The sequence below is a fragment of the Hylobates moloch genome, unplaced genomic scaffold (assembly GCF_009828535.3).
Source record: "Hylobates moloch isolate HMO894 unplaced genomic scaffold, HMol_V3 SCAFFOLD_3, whole genome shotgun sequence".
Taxonomy (NCBI): domain Eukaryota; kingdom Metazoa; phylum Chordata; class Mammalia; order Primates; family Hylobatidae; genus Hylobates; species Hylobates moloch.
In genome coordinates, this window is record NW_026652278.1 from 107,226,088 (window position 1) to 107,239,151 (window position 13,064).

Sequence of the window (13,064 nt, forward strand, 5' to 3'; positions counted from 1 at the left end):
TGCATTCCTTTGGAGGAGGAGAGGCGCTCTGATTTTTAGAATTTCCAGTTTTTCTGCTCTGTTTTTTCCCCCTCTTTGTTGTTTTATCTACCTTTGGTCTTTGATGATGGTGATGTACAGATGGGTTTTGGTGTGGTTGTCCTTTCTGTTTGATAGTTTTCCTTCTAATAGTCAGGACCCTCAGCTGCAGGTCTGTTGGAGTTTGCTGGAGGTCCACTCCAGACCCTGTTTGCCTGGTTATCAGTAGCAGAGGCTGCAGAACAGCGGATATTGGTGAACAGCAAATGTTGCTGCCTGATTGTTCTTCTGGAAGTTTTGTCTCAGAGGAGTACCTGGCCGTGTGAGGTGTCAGTCTGCCCCTACTGGGGGGGTCCCTCCCAGTTAGGCTAGTCGGGGGTCAGGGACCCACTTGAGGAGGCAGTCTGTCCGTTCTCAGATTTCCAGCTATGTGCTCTCTTCAAAGCTGTCAGACAGGGACATTTAAGTCTGCAGAGGTTTCTGCTACCTTTTGTTTGGCTATGCCCTGCCCCCAGAGGTGGAGTCTACAGAGGCACAGAGGCAGGCAGGCCTCCTTGAGCTGCAGTGGGCTCCACACAGTTTGAGCTTCCCGGCCACTTTGTTTACCTACTCAAGCCTCAGCAATGGTGGGCACCCCTCCCCTGGCCTCTTGGCCGCCTTGCAGTTTGATGTCAGACTGCTGGGCTAGCAATGAGCGAGGCTCCGTGAGCGTAGGACCCTCTGAGCCGGGGGGGGATATAATCTCCTGGTGTGCCGTTTGCTAAGACCATTGGAAAAGCACAGTGTTAGGGTGGGAGTGACCCGATTTTCCAAGTGCCTTCTGTCACCCCTTTCTTTGACTAGGAAAGGTAATTCCCTGACCGCTTGTGTTTCCCAGGTGAGGCAATGCCTCACCCTGCTTCGGCTCATGCTCGGTGCATTGCGCCCACTGTTCTGCAGCCACTGTCCAACACTCCCCAGTGAGATGAACCTGGTACCTCAGTTGGAAATGCAGAAATCACCCATCTTCTGCGTCAGTCATGCTGGGAGCTGTAGGCTGGAGCTGTTCCTGTTTGGCCATCTTGGCTCCCATGTATGGTATTAAACTCTGGTATTTTAGCTTTAATCTCTTTGGAAAAATGGGAAATACAAGGGATTTATAAAATTCTATTTTCATCTTTAAAATATTTCAGTAGTATATTGGGGTATTCCTGTATCAAATTTCAGCATATATGAACCATTGATACCTAGGCACAGAAGCATTATAGCTAATCTAACTTGTTTTCTGGAGCTCTAAGTGTTTAAAACCCTTCCTTTGGGCCGCTCCTGCCTATAATCCCAGCACTTTGGTAGGCTGAGGTGGGCGGATCACAAGGTCAGTAGTTCGAGACCAGTTCCGCCAACATGGTGAAACCCTGTCTCTACTAAAAAAAAATACAAAAATTAGTTGGGCATGGTGGTGTGTGGCTGTAATCCCAGCTACTCTGGAGGCTGAGGCAGGAGAATTGCTCGAACCCGGGAGGTGAAGGTTGTAGTGAGCTGAGATCATGCCATTGCACTCTAGCCTGAGTGACAGAGCAAGATTCCGTCTCAAACAAAACAAACAAACCCTTCCTTTGGCCTTGGAGAAATCACTTTTACAGATGAACGTTTTGGATGTGCAACGTTTAAGTACAGTACCACCCCAATATCCTGATATTCTTACTGTTTTGCCCAAATTAATTCACACTGAAATGTTAAATGGCTTCCCTGTGGTGAGTGGTAGACACACCTATTAAAATGCTTTTGGCTTCCTGTCTTGAAAGCAAGCATAGAAATAATTTTTAATAGGAAGAAAAAAGGGTAGACTGATAATGCAGTTTGTGTAGAGTCTTCAAATTTTTGTACATTCTTTGAATTTTGGATTTTCTTCCAGATTCTGGCAGCATATTACTCCACTGCCAGAATCTTGTAGTCAAGCAGCAGTAGTATCCCAGAAGCCAAGAGAGAATTTAGAGGAAGAGAGAATCACTAGTGGCTACTGTTAAAGGGAAGTCCAAACAGATAAGTGGAAAGTGGGCATTTGTGTGAATATTGGGAAGCGTTAGTGCCCTTAACAGTAAGAATTTGGTTAGAATTGTGGTGGATTCAAAGGTTGACTGTAAACATTTGGGGAGTAAGTGGAGACCAGCAAATAGAGACTGATGTTTTAAGATGCTTAACTCCAAAGGGAGGATGAGAGTAAGGCTCCAGCTCCAGGGATGTGCCAGCTGATAGCTGTTATAAGAATTACCTACTTTTGGTAGAAATCTTTGAAAATCCTGAAAAATATAAGAAAAGGAAAGAAAATTGTTCAAGTCCATAACCTTAAAACTGTCATCAGTTTCATCTTTACTTCATTATCATTATAATCACTTTATATATACATATATGTATATATCATATACATAATTTTATTTCTGATCTTAGTGTTATGTTACAAGTATTTTCTGATATTAAAATTATTTTCAAACATTATTTTTGATAGTTCTGTAATTTTCCATCATAAAAATATACTGTAATTAAATTAATCTACTGTTGGCTTTATAGTGGTTTCTGGCTGTTTGCTGTTGGCTATGAATGCAATGGACATTTTTGTACATAAGTATTGGTATTTCTGTAGTGTTATAAAATAATATGCCAGTTGTATTTCAGAACATTTACACCAGTTTACATTTTCACCAACTTCTTAAGACTACACTGTGCCTTTGCAAGAGTTGAGCATTATTACTAAAAATAACATCCTTGCCAGTTTTATAAGAGACAAGTCTAATTTGTTCATTTGTTCAGTCATTCCACTATAGCCCTGTCAATGCCTCATACCACTTCTCAGAACTCATGTGTATTTATTTTCTTTTGTATTCTTCACTCAAATTTCCAATGGAGCTTCGGGAGAAAAGGAATGGAAACACTTGCTTTAATCTGCCATTTTAAACTGGAAACCTCTGCTTGCTCCAGATGTTCTAAACATTCCAAAAATATTAATGATTATACAATTATATCTAATATTTGTAAAAGCGATTGTTTTCTTTGCTTTATGCTTTTTTTTTCTCTTTCCAGATAATCCTTTAAAGCTAAATATTTTTAATGGATTTATCTAAAAAACTTGTAACACTATGCTATTCAGTTTACTTTAAGGAAGGTTTAAGGTAAAAAATATAGTGATTTTATTTTTCAAATATAAAGCAAATTTTTAACACTATTGAATAAGTTGTTCTTTCCTCATCTATTTGTGGTACTTCCTTTGTCATCTATTGTGCTTATATTTATTCAGGGAATTCCAATAGGCTTCCTACACTGATCCATTGATTTCATGTAGAATTCTTGGGCTAATTCCAGTTTTTAATTACTGGATTTTAAAATATGTTTTAAGATTTATATGGATATCCCAAATCATTACTGTTTATTTTTCAAAAATGTATTCTGTCTTCTTTTTATATTTTTCCAATGAACATAGGTATAATTTTGATTAAATTTCGAACAAAACACAACAAATCATCCAGTGGGATTTGGAAGAAATGTATCAATCTATTTATAACATGGGAAGGATTAACTTTTAGAATATTTTCTTTTGTGAAAACAAAAGTATTTCTATACATTTAGAAAATATTCCTGTGTATATATCTTCAGGGGAAGTCTGGCCATGTTATAGCCAACAAATATTCTATGTTGGTAATGTAAAACGTATATTGTACACTTTATTGTTATTGTGAATGAGGTATTTTTCATCATATGTTACTTTAAAATAATATTTATTTTTATTTCAATAAGAGTAACACATGCCCACTGTGGATTCCTTTGTGAATATATAAAAGGAAAAAGTTAAAACCCTTATAATTCACACTATCCAGAGAAAAACAATACTATTTTGGCAAGTACCATTCCCATATGTGTACACATGTATATATTTTGCAAAGTGCAACATGGTATTTATAATGTTTAGTATCCTAATTTTCAGTCAACATTAAATCTTGAATATCTTATGCCATATTCTTTTTATAAGATTATTTTAGTGGCTGCATTATGTGAATGAATGACAGTCTATATAACCAGTCCCCAGTTGTTGAGAATTTGACATAACTTCGAGATTTGCAGATGGTAATAATCCTCTCCTGCACTAAATGAAGTCAGGAGAATACTTAGGGAAGTTAAATATCTATTATGTATGTTGCAAGTTGTATTTCTAAGATATCATTCGTCATTATATTTGTTTATGGTGCATTTTTTTTTCTTTTTTTTTTTATTATACTTTAGGTTTTAGGGTACATGTGCACAATGTGCAGGTCTGTTACACATGCATCCATGTGCCATGTTGATTCCCTGCATATGGTGCATTTTATATGTCTGCATATTTTATTTGTATTGCTTAGTTTGCTTTCTTTCTATTGAGTATTTTTCAGGTTTCTTTAATATAAATAATATAGGCTATTATAATAACATAATTATATTAAAATATAAGATAATTATATCTTGACAGTGCTATTCTAAAATATAAGCAGTTCATTAAAACTTACGTGATTTCTTTTTACTTTGTAGTAATTACTGAAATAAAATATTAACATTGAAAAGGAAGAATTAAACAAAAGCACAGTGAAAGGATTTGTTCTCTATGATCATTTTTGTTTTAAGTTATTTATGATAGATAAACTAGTTTTAACTCTAGCTGAACAGAGTGTACCTATGGTCTGCTCAGCTAGATCCAGAAACCAGTGGGGAGAGCAGTTTTCTACCATTGTTCCATCATCAAGTACTCACCTCTCGAATATGCAAGAAGTGACAGCAGTGAGCAGTAGCTGCTGGAATACCTACCTCTTTTGGCATTAGTCTTATCCCTGGAGTTCATAATATTTCCTTGTAAAATCTCTCATTTTTTCCTTCTTCAGATTTGTGAGAAGGCAACATTGGAGAGACACATAGGTGAGGCAGTACAGTAGAATAAACATTTGGAAGGTTTTTCTAAGATCAGCTCCTTAATTTTCTTTCTTCACTGATCTTGTAATTATACAGTCAACTTTACTATAGAATCAGTATCTTCTCCAAAGTTAATTATTTTTAAAGCCCTTACAATAATGTGACATTTATATTATATGTTTGTAATGTACATTACTTTTACTTATTCTTAATGGTATAATTTCAACTTTCAAATAGTTTGAAACTTTCTTTAGAGTAGGAGAGGAAAAAAGCATCTGGAAATATGTGTATTTTAGAGTTCAGTCTTGTTATTGGAAGAATCTATTAGTTGCCTGCTATTGATTTCTTTACATTGCTTGCAGTGTTTGAATGTTGAGAAGGTATAGTTGTTAAAACCGCATTTAGATGTTGGGAATTGATACAAATAGGAGGGTTAATGTATTCTAAGGAGTAAAAATAGGTATCAATTTGGTTATATGTGTGTTGGTGATGTGTGTATAAATCTATTTTGAGATTTTTGAAATGTGTCCAGTTTGCATGAGCAATTGTTTAGATCTTTTTTTCTATTTGGGGGTCTAATTTAGAGTCTAAGAATTCATTATATTGAATAGGTTAGTGGGTGTATTTGCACACTATATGATCCCCACGTATAGTATATTTATCTCTAAAAACAATAAAAGACAACTTTATTACACGTATCTGTTAACATGAAAAGTCAGGAAACAACAGGTGCTGGAGAGGATGTGGAGAAATAGGAACACTTTTACACTGTCGGTGGGACTGTAAACTAGTTCAACCATTGTGGAAGTCAGTGTGGCGATTCCTCAGGGATGTAGAGCTAGAAATACCATTTGACCCAGCCATCCCATTACTGGGTATATACCCAAAGGATTATAAATCTTGCTGCTATAAAGACACATGCACATGTATGTTTATAGCAGCACTGTTCACAATAGCAAGGACTTGGAACCAATCTAAATGTCCAACAATGATAGACTAGATTAAGAAAATGTTGCACATATACACCATGGAATACTATGCAGCCATAGAAAATGATGAGTTCATGTCCTTCGTAGGGATATGGATGAAACTGGAAACCATCATTCTCAGCAGACTATCGCAAGGACAAAAAACCAAACACCACGTGTTCTCACTCATGGGTAGGAGTTGAACAATGAGAACACATGAACACAGGAAGGGGAACATCACACTCTGGGGACTGTTGTGGGGTGGGGGGAGGGGGGAGGGATAGCATTAGGAGATATACCTAATGCTAAATGACGAGTTAATGGGTGCAGCACACCAACATGGCACATGTATACATATGTAACAAACCTGCACATTGTGCACATGTACCCTAAAACTTAAAGTATAATAAAAAAAATTTTCTCTTTTACATAATGCCCTGAAATGCATCAGCAAATTGACATAGATTACATAAATATAGATTGCTAGGACAATTATGATATTTAGGTAAAGGGAAAATATATGTTAAAGATCATTTTTCCTCTGGAAAAAAGTCTTTTCTGCAGAATTACCAAACTACCATTCAAAATAATTATTTTCTAAAACCATCTTTCTTTGGTATGCTTTGATTATAACTGCAAACATAACCATTGAATTAAAATGATTTAAATAAGAGAGGCATGCTGATATACCTGGAAATTAAAAAGGTCAGCTCTTCTTCCTGGGATTAACATTGACATTCGATTAGAAGATGAACAGATGTTCCATAGATATTTCATAGATATTCTTCCAAAAAGATATATTATATGTCATTCAACCTTATCAAAATGTTTTTTTTGTTTGTTTGTTTGTTTGTTTTTTGTTTTAATCTTTGTTAGAAAAGAAAGATATTTTGCTAGACATTCCTGGTGCTGACACAATTATTACCAGAATATTTATGAAAGTTGAGCGAAATTGGTCCCAAGAGAGTTAAAAACAACTTAACTAATATGCTGAAAAAGAAAACAAATATCTTGCAAATCCTGATTCATGAGAGGAATCTAAAATACCTTACTCTTACTCTTTATCAAAAATAATGATGTCTAATATTATTCTATGAATTTGATCTTTTATTAGTTGTCAAGCATTATTTAATGACCATGTCTACATAATATTTATACCCAGAGATATGAAGAAATAGAACAAGGAAATCATTAGTATAATTTTATAGTATATATTTTATGTATATGTATATATATAGTAAAAAATACATATATATTTTATATATATGTATATCTAAAATCTCCTATTCTGTTCTGGAAAACTCTAATACACGCATCATACATCATATATATTTCTTAAGTTGGGTGGTAAGTACGTGGATGTTTGTTTTACCATTATTTCAAATGTTTGAAAATAGTTTACTAATTCAATTTTCTTCCCAAACAGCCATTTTTAATATATTTCAGCTTATGTCAACTTTGCTTTCAATTCTATACTTAAACATAATTAATCTTTCAAAAATAAAGAGGTAATTAGAACAAATATCAGGATAATTTTTAATAGTGATTTTTTTTTAGACAAAGTATTAGATCAGATATTTTTGGGGAAAAATGCTTTGTGATTGCTTGTTTTGAATGGTGAGCATTGTATTTTGTTTTAAGTTGTTTTCTGGTTGTTGTTACAGCTATGAAGTCTTACACTCCATATTTCATGCTCCTTTGGAGTGCTGTTGGGATAGCGAAGGCTGCCAAAATCATCATCGTGCCGCCAATTATGTTCGAAAGCCATATGTACATTTTCAAGACGCTAGCCTCAGCCTTGCACGAGAGAGGCCACCATACAGTGTTCCTCCTCTCTGAAGGCAGAGACATCGCCCCATCTAATCATTACAGCCTCCAGCGCTACCCAGGGATCTTTAACAGTACCACCTCAGATGCTTTCCTACAGTCCAAGATGCGGAATATTTTCTCTGGGAGATTGACAGCAATCGAACTGTTTGACATACTGGATCACTATACTAAGAACTGTGACATGATGGTTGGCAACCATGCCCTGATCCAGGGTCTGAAGAAAGAAAAGTTTGACCTGCTGCTGGTGGACCCTAATGATATGTGTGGATTTGTGATAGCTCATCTTTTAGGGGTTAAATATGCTGTATTTTCAACTGGCCTTTGGTATCCTGCTGAAGTGGGTGCTCCTGCTCCATTAGCATATGTCCCAGAGTTTAACTCACTCCTCACAGACCACATGAACTTGCTGCAAAGGATGAAAAATACCGGTGTTTACCTCATTTCCAGATTAGGGGTCAGCTTTCTGGTTCTTCCCAAATACGAAAGGATAATGCAGAAGTACAACCTGCTGCCAGAGAAGTCCATGTATGATTTGGTTCATGGGTCCAGCCTGTGGATGCTGTGTACTGACGTAGCACTGGAATTCCCAAGACCCACTCTGCCTAATGTTGTTTATGTAGGAGGAATCCTAACCAAACCGGCCAGCCCACTACCAGAAGTAAGGTTTGCTGAATTCCTTGGTAATTCTTTTTTAATGTAAAAGTCAATTTTGATTTTTGGAAGAGATACGATTTGTTATTTATATATATTGTATATATACTGTACCCTAAAAGATGATTAGGACATGGGGCCTCCAAAGTCCCTTCATGTGGGTCCACCACTTCCCTGGGAAACATTCCTGCTTTGAATGAGCATTTCTATAATACTGAAAAGACCACTATGCCATATGGTCAATAGACTGGCTGGGAAGTAGTTTTCTGATTAAGTAATAGTTATAGTATGTGAGGAGAATATAGTTAAATGGTTAGTTTTAATGAGTATAAGTGATTTTATCTTTAATTACACACAGAATCCCCTCTGTTCTACCCCAAATAGCACAATTACAGGTATGTATGTTTAGCTTCGGGTTAGTGAACAGAGGTTCTTCTCTGGGAGGTTATTACCACTAGTTTATGTCCAATAATGAAAGTGAGGTGGTAACTTCCATCAAAGTAGGGAGTCGGTTAATTTAAGCTAGTAAGTAAATGTAATGGTTTTAAGGAAAGCATGCTCTATTGCAATTTCATTTCAATGATGGAATCAATGGCACTTTAAGAAACTCTGTTCTCTATGTCAAATTTAAATTCTTTTTACTGGTTGAGCCAACAGTAAATCCCTTGATATTCTGTTCACCATCCTTGTTTTTTATTAGGTAACCCACATTAGCAGAAGGCATACACATACCTATTGTAGTGAGTTTTCTAACCTCAGATTGAATCTCCCAATTTAACCTCAACATCAGATCCCATTTACTAGGAAGTGTAGGGCTTGTTGTGGGACTTTCTCTATTCAAATTACTTTTAATCCTACCTCTGGAAATAGCCACTCAAAACAATTTTGCTAAATTGTTGATTTCTAGCTCTGGTACTACATATTAAAAATTCTGTCAGGGCCTTGATGAAGAGTAAATCCAGATTTTCTCATATAGATGAGGACAATCACATGGCTGAATTTTGTCATGAGGCAATAAGGTGATTATAAATATACGACCTGTAGGCTTTTCTAGTATGGCCATTAGAGTTATATTTAATAAATAATATATTGATATATTTCATGTAACATGGAAACATAGAAATGGCCTGTACACCCACAGCATTTCAAATATATACAGCCACTGGAGGCTATGAGGGCACACTTGTTCTCTCTGACGTCAACTGTAAAGGATAGGGATTAATCTCAGCTTATCTTAGCCATTCATGAATTTATCCAAGCTCATTTTGAATCCTCAAATCTTCTCTGGCAGAGTCACCTTCCTAAAGGTAGCTAAAATCAGATTTTAGAAGCAGCTTCTAAAAGATTTGGTAATCAAGGTGTGTCTTTGCCTTTGAGTCGTTTAAAATGTTACAAAAATCATGCTTGTTCTCTCTAGGCCATCATCTTTTCCCAGCTAGAACACTCCCCTTCTGCCAGCTCCCTTTGGTTTTCATCTGGGTGATGTCTCTCTTCTTCAGTCACTTGATTGAAGAAGAAGCATATGATGAAAAGGAGCCAGACACGGTGGCCCATGCCTGTAATCCCAGCACTTTGGGAGGCCAAGGCAGGAGGATCACTTGAGTCCAGGAGTTCGAGACCAGTCTGGACAACATAGTGAAACCTTGTCTCTACAAAAAATAAAAATTAGCCAGGTATGGTGATGCATGTCTATAGTCCCAGCTACTCAGGAGGCTGAGGTGGGAGGATCACTTGAGTTCAGGAGGTCGAGGCTGCAGTGAGCTGAGATCACACCACTACACTCCAGCCTAGGCGTCAGAGTGAGACCCTGTCTAAAAAAAAAAAAAAAAAAAAAAAAAAAGAGTCCTGTCCTGATTGCCTTTTCATTCCTTCCAGTTCCTGCTGTATATTTGTCTTGAGTTGCAGCAACTTGAATGACACAGTATAAGTGTAGGAAAATACTTTGTTTTATTTTCAATACTCTACCTTTCAAAAAGATGCATAGCATGTGAGAATTTTTTTTCTACCATCCAAGCATTTTTTTCTCTCTTGGATTCCTCTGCACACAGATGTCCTTACTAGTGTCACTATTTTGTTTTACATGAAAAACATCTTTTTAGTGGTTTTTGGTACTTGACATAAAGTATTACTCAAAATATCCTTTAATTTGCCATAATTTCTCATTTGACACTGGCTTGACTTTCTTTGTGGAGTTCTTCTTTTTCCTCTGGGCTATTTGTAGTGGTTCTTTTGAAATGTGTTTTTTATTTACAAAGTTTGCTTTGTGCCAATTAGTTTGGTTGCATGCACAGACATGGCATGTGTGCATGTGTTATATATAGTATGTGGACATAGATAAGTATATTATTATTATTGGAAGTCTGTTAGATTATCATTGTGAAGGGCTGTTTTCATTACAGAATGTTATTTATAGTTTTTGAGCAGGGAGTATTTTGAAGAATGATGTGCAGTACTCTTTCAGGTATTCCTTATTCTGATGTGGTTTTATATGCTTATGAACACGTGTTCTCAGTGAGATTTTTCTAGTAGATTTATTTGAGATAATAAACTGTACCTTTTCATTCTGAAAGTTAATGAGTTTCTCAAATGCCTGTATTATTTACAGGGCATTGTTGTGACAGTAACACAGGAGGGCCCAGAAAGTAGCTGCATAGAACACATGATTCACATATAGCAGCTTAATTGTTAATTGCCCTGGTATCTTACACTGGGCATAGATTAGGTTTTCCAGATGTCTGTAAATGATTGGACAGTGGGACTGAATTTCACAACCTGGGATGAAAGGGTAGAGAAAATTTATAAAGGACATTTTAAATAAGCTTTCACAATGTTTGATCCTAAAGAAATCCTGTAGAGAGCATATAGTTCGGCTCCATTCATTTTATTTATTCTTTCCTTTAAAGTAGGTAGAATAGAGATAGGGAATAGTCCATCCATTTCTCACATAGTAGATACAAAGACTTCATCAAAAGCCACACAGATAGTCTGTGGCAAAGTCAGGTGTAATGTGGGTTGTTTTGCTGTTTATTAGGTGTTTTTTCAAGGTGATTGCATCTCTTGTCAGTAATTTTAGTCATTTACTTACTTATAATTGTGGATAAAACCATGCAGAGACAGCAGTTTTTTGAATCTTATTTATTTTATATCTCTCAAAGATTGTCAGGGCTTAATACTCAAGTCAAATGAAACCATATGGACTCTTATTTATGCTTTAGAGATTTGATAAACTAAATCAGCCTAAATTCAAATGCTTTTGATTACAAAATGTTGTGTCAGTGTAGAGTGAAGAAATTGTGTGCCTTGATAGTAGAAATCATTTTAAAATGCATGTCAGAAATGTGCCTGGAAAGACAACTTATCATCTACTACCTGGCTGCCTCTAATAGGAGTCTTTAAACGATGTGGACTAAGGGGAAGAATTCTGAGTTGAATCACATTCTGAGTTGGATCACATTCATATAGTGGTTTACCTACTCTATCATTGCAGGCTAGTAGAGAACATGGATAAAGATAAAAAAATAAAAATCCTTTGATCAAGAAGGAGGTCTGTAGACAGGCCCCTATTCGAATAGATTCTTTTTTTTTTCTTTTTTTTTTTTTTTTTTGAGATGGAATCTCTTGCTCTGTCGCCCAGGCTGGAGTGCAGTGGCATGATCTCGGCTCACTACAACCTCTGCCTCCCAGGTTCAAGTGATTCTTCTGCCTCAGCCTCCCAGGTAGCTGGGACTACAGGCAAGTGCTACCATACCCAGCTAATTTTTCATATTTTTAGTAGAGATGGGGTTTCACCGTGTTAGCCAGGATGGTCTCGATCTCCTGACCTTGTGATCTGCCTGTCTCGGCCTCCCAGAGTGCTGGGATTACAGGTGTGAGCCACCGTGCCTGGCCAGATAGATCCTTTAAATATTAAATGTGAATGAAATAATGACATCTAATTGGAAAGTGATTTTAATTTTTATTAATTTTATTAGCAGATAATCCACCAAAGAATAGTACATATTTACTCAGGGAATCTAATAGTTATTAAACAGTAAATGTTTCAAGTGATACTTTTTAGATGATTTCCCATTGGCTGAAATGGCCTAGGCTGCCAGGCAGTTGCTCTCTGCCACTTTTCAACTTCTACAGCCCTGAACTCTTATAGCACCTAATAGCACTTTAACTACTGTTTGTTGTTGGTGTACTGTTTTTGTTGTTTGTTTGTTTGTTTGTTTGTTTTACATGGCTCTCTTAACTAGAATGTGAGTACCTCAAAAGGTTGATACTATATAACCTGAGTGCCTGAAAAATGGTTGGTACTCAATAAAACTTTAATATTTAATGAACTGTATCAAATAGAAATAGTTGCCAAAAATAGGTGATTCAGTTAGTGCAACAATGTTAATATTATAACTATCATCTGTTTGTTCTAAATTTGTGTCTGTATACTGTCCCAGCCATTAAGCAACCCCAAAATCCATGCTAAGTTGTTGAGTTTTTTTTTTTTTTTTTTTTTGAGATGGAGTCTTGCTCTGTCACCCAGGCTGAAATGCAGTGGCGTGATCTTGGCTCACTGCAGCCTCTGCCTCTTGGGTTCAAGCAATTCTCCTGCCTCACCCTCCCAAGTAGCTGGGATTACAGGTGTGTGTCACCACACCTAGTTAATTTTTATATTTTCAGTAGAGACAGGTTTCGGTATGTTGGCCAGGA

The 13,064-nt window shown here is 36.4% G+C and overlaps 1 protein-coding gene across 3 annotated transcripts in view; it reads left to right on the plus strand.

Moving 5' to 3' along the window:
- Nucleotides 1-13,064, plus strand: part of UGT8 (UDP glycosyltransferase 8) — a 92,339-nt gene that overhangs the window by 29,574 nt on the left and 49,701 nt on the right. The window contains exons 1-2 of one of the 3 annotated variants that reach the window (XM_058436694.1): nt 4,880-4,932; nt 7,559-8,382. In XM_058436694.1, the coding sequence (XP_058292677.1) occupies nt 7,561-8,382 (822 nt within the window). In that variant the 5' untranslated portion in view covers nt 4,880-4,932; nt 7,559-7,560. Of the gene's footprint in view, nt 1-4,879; nt 4,933-7,535; nt 8,383-13,064 lie in introns of those variants that run through there. The other 2 variants (XM_032146295.2, XM_058436693.1) reach the window with 2 other exon arrangements.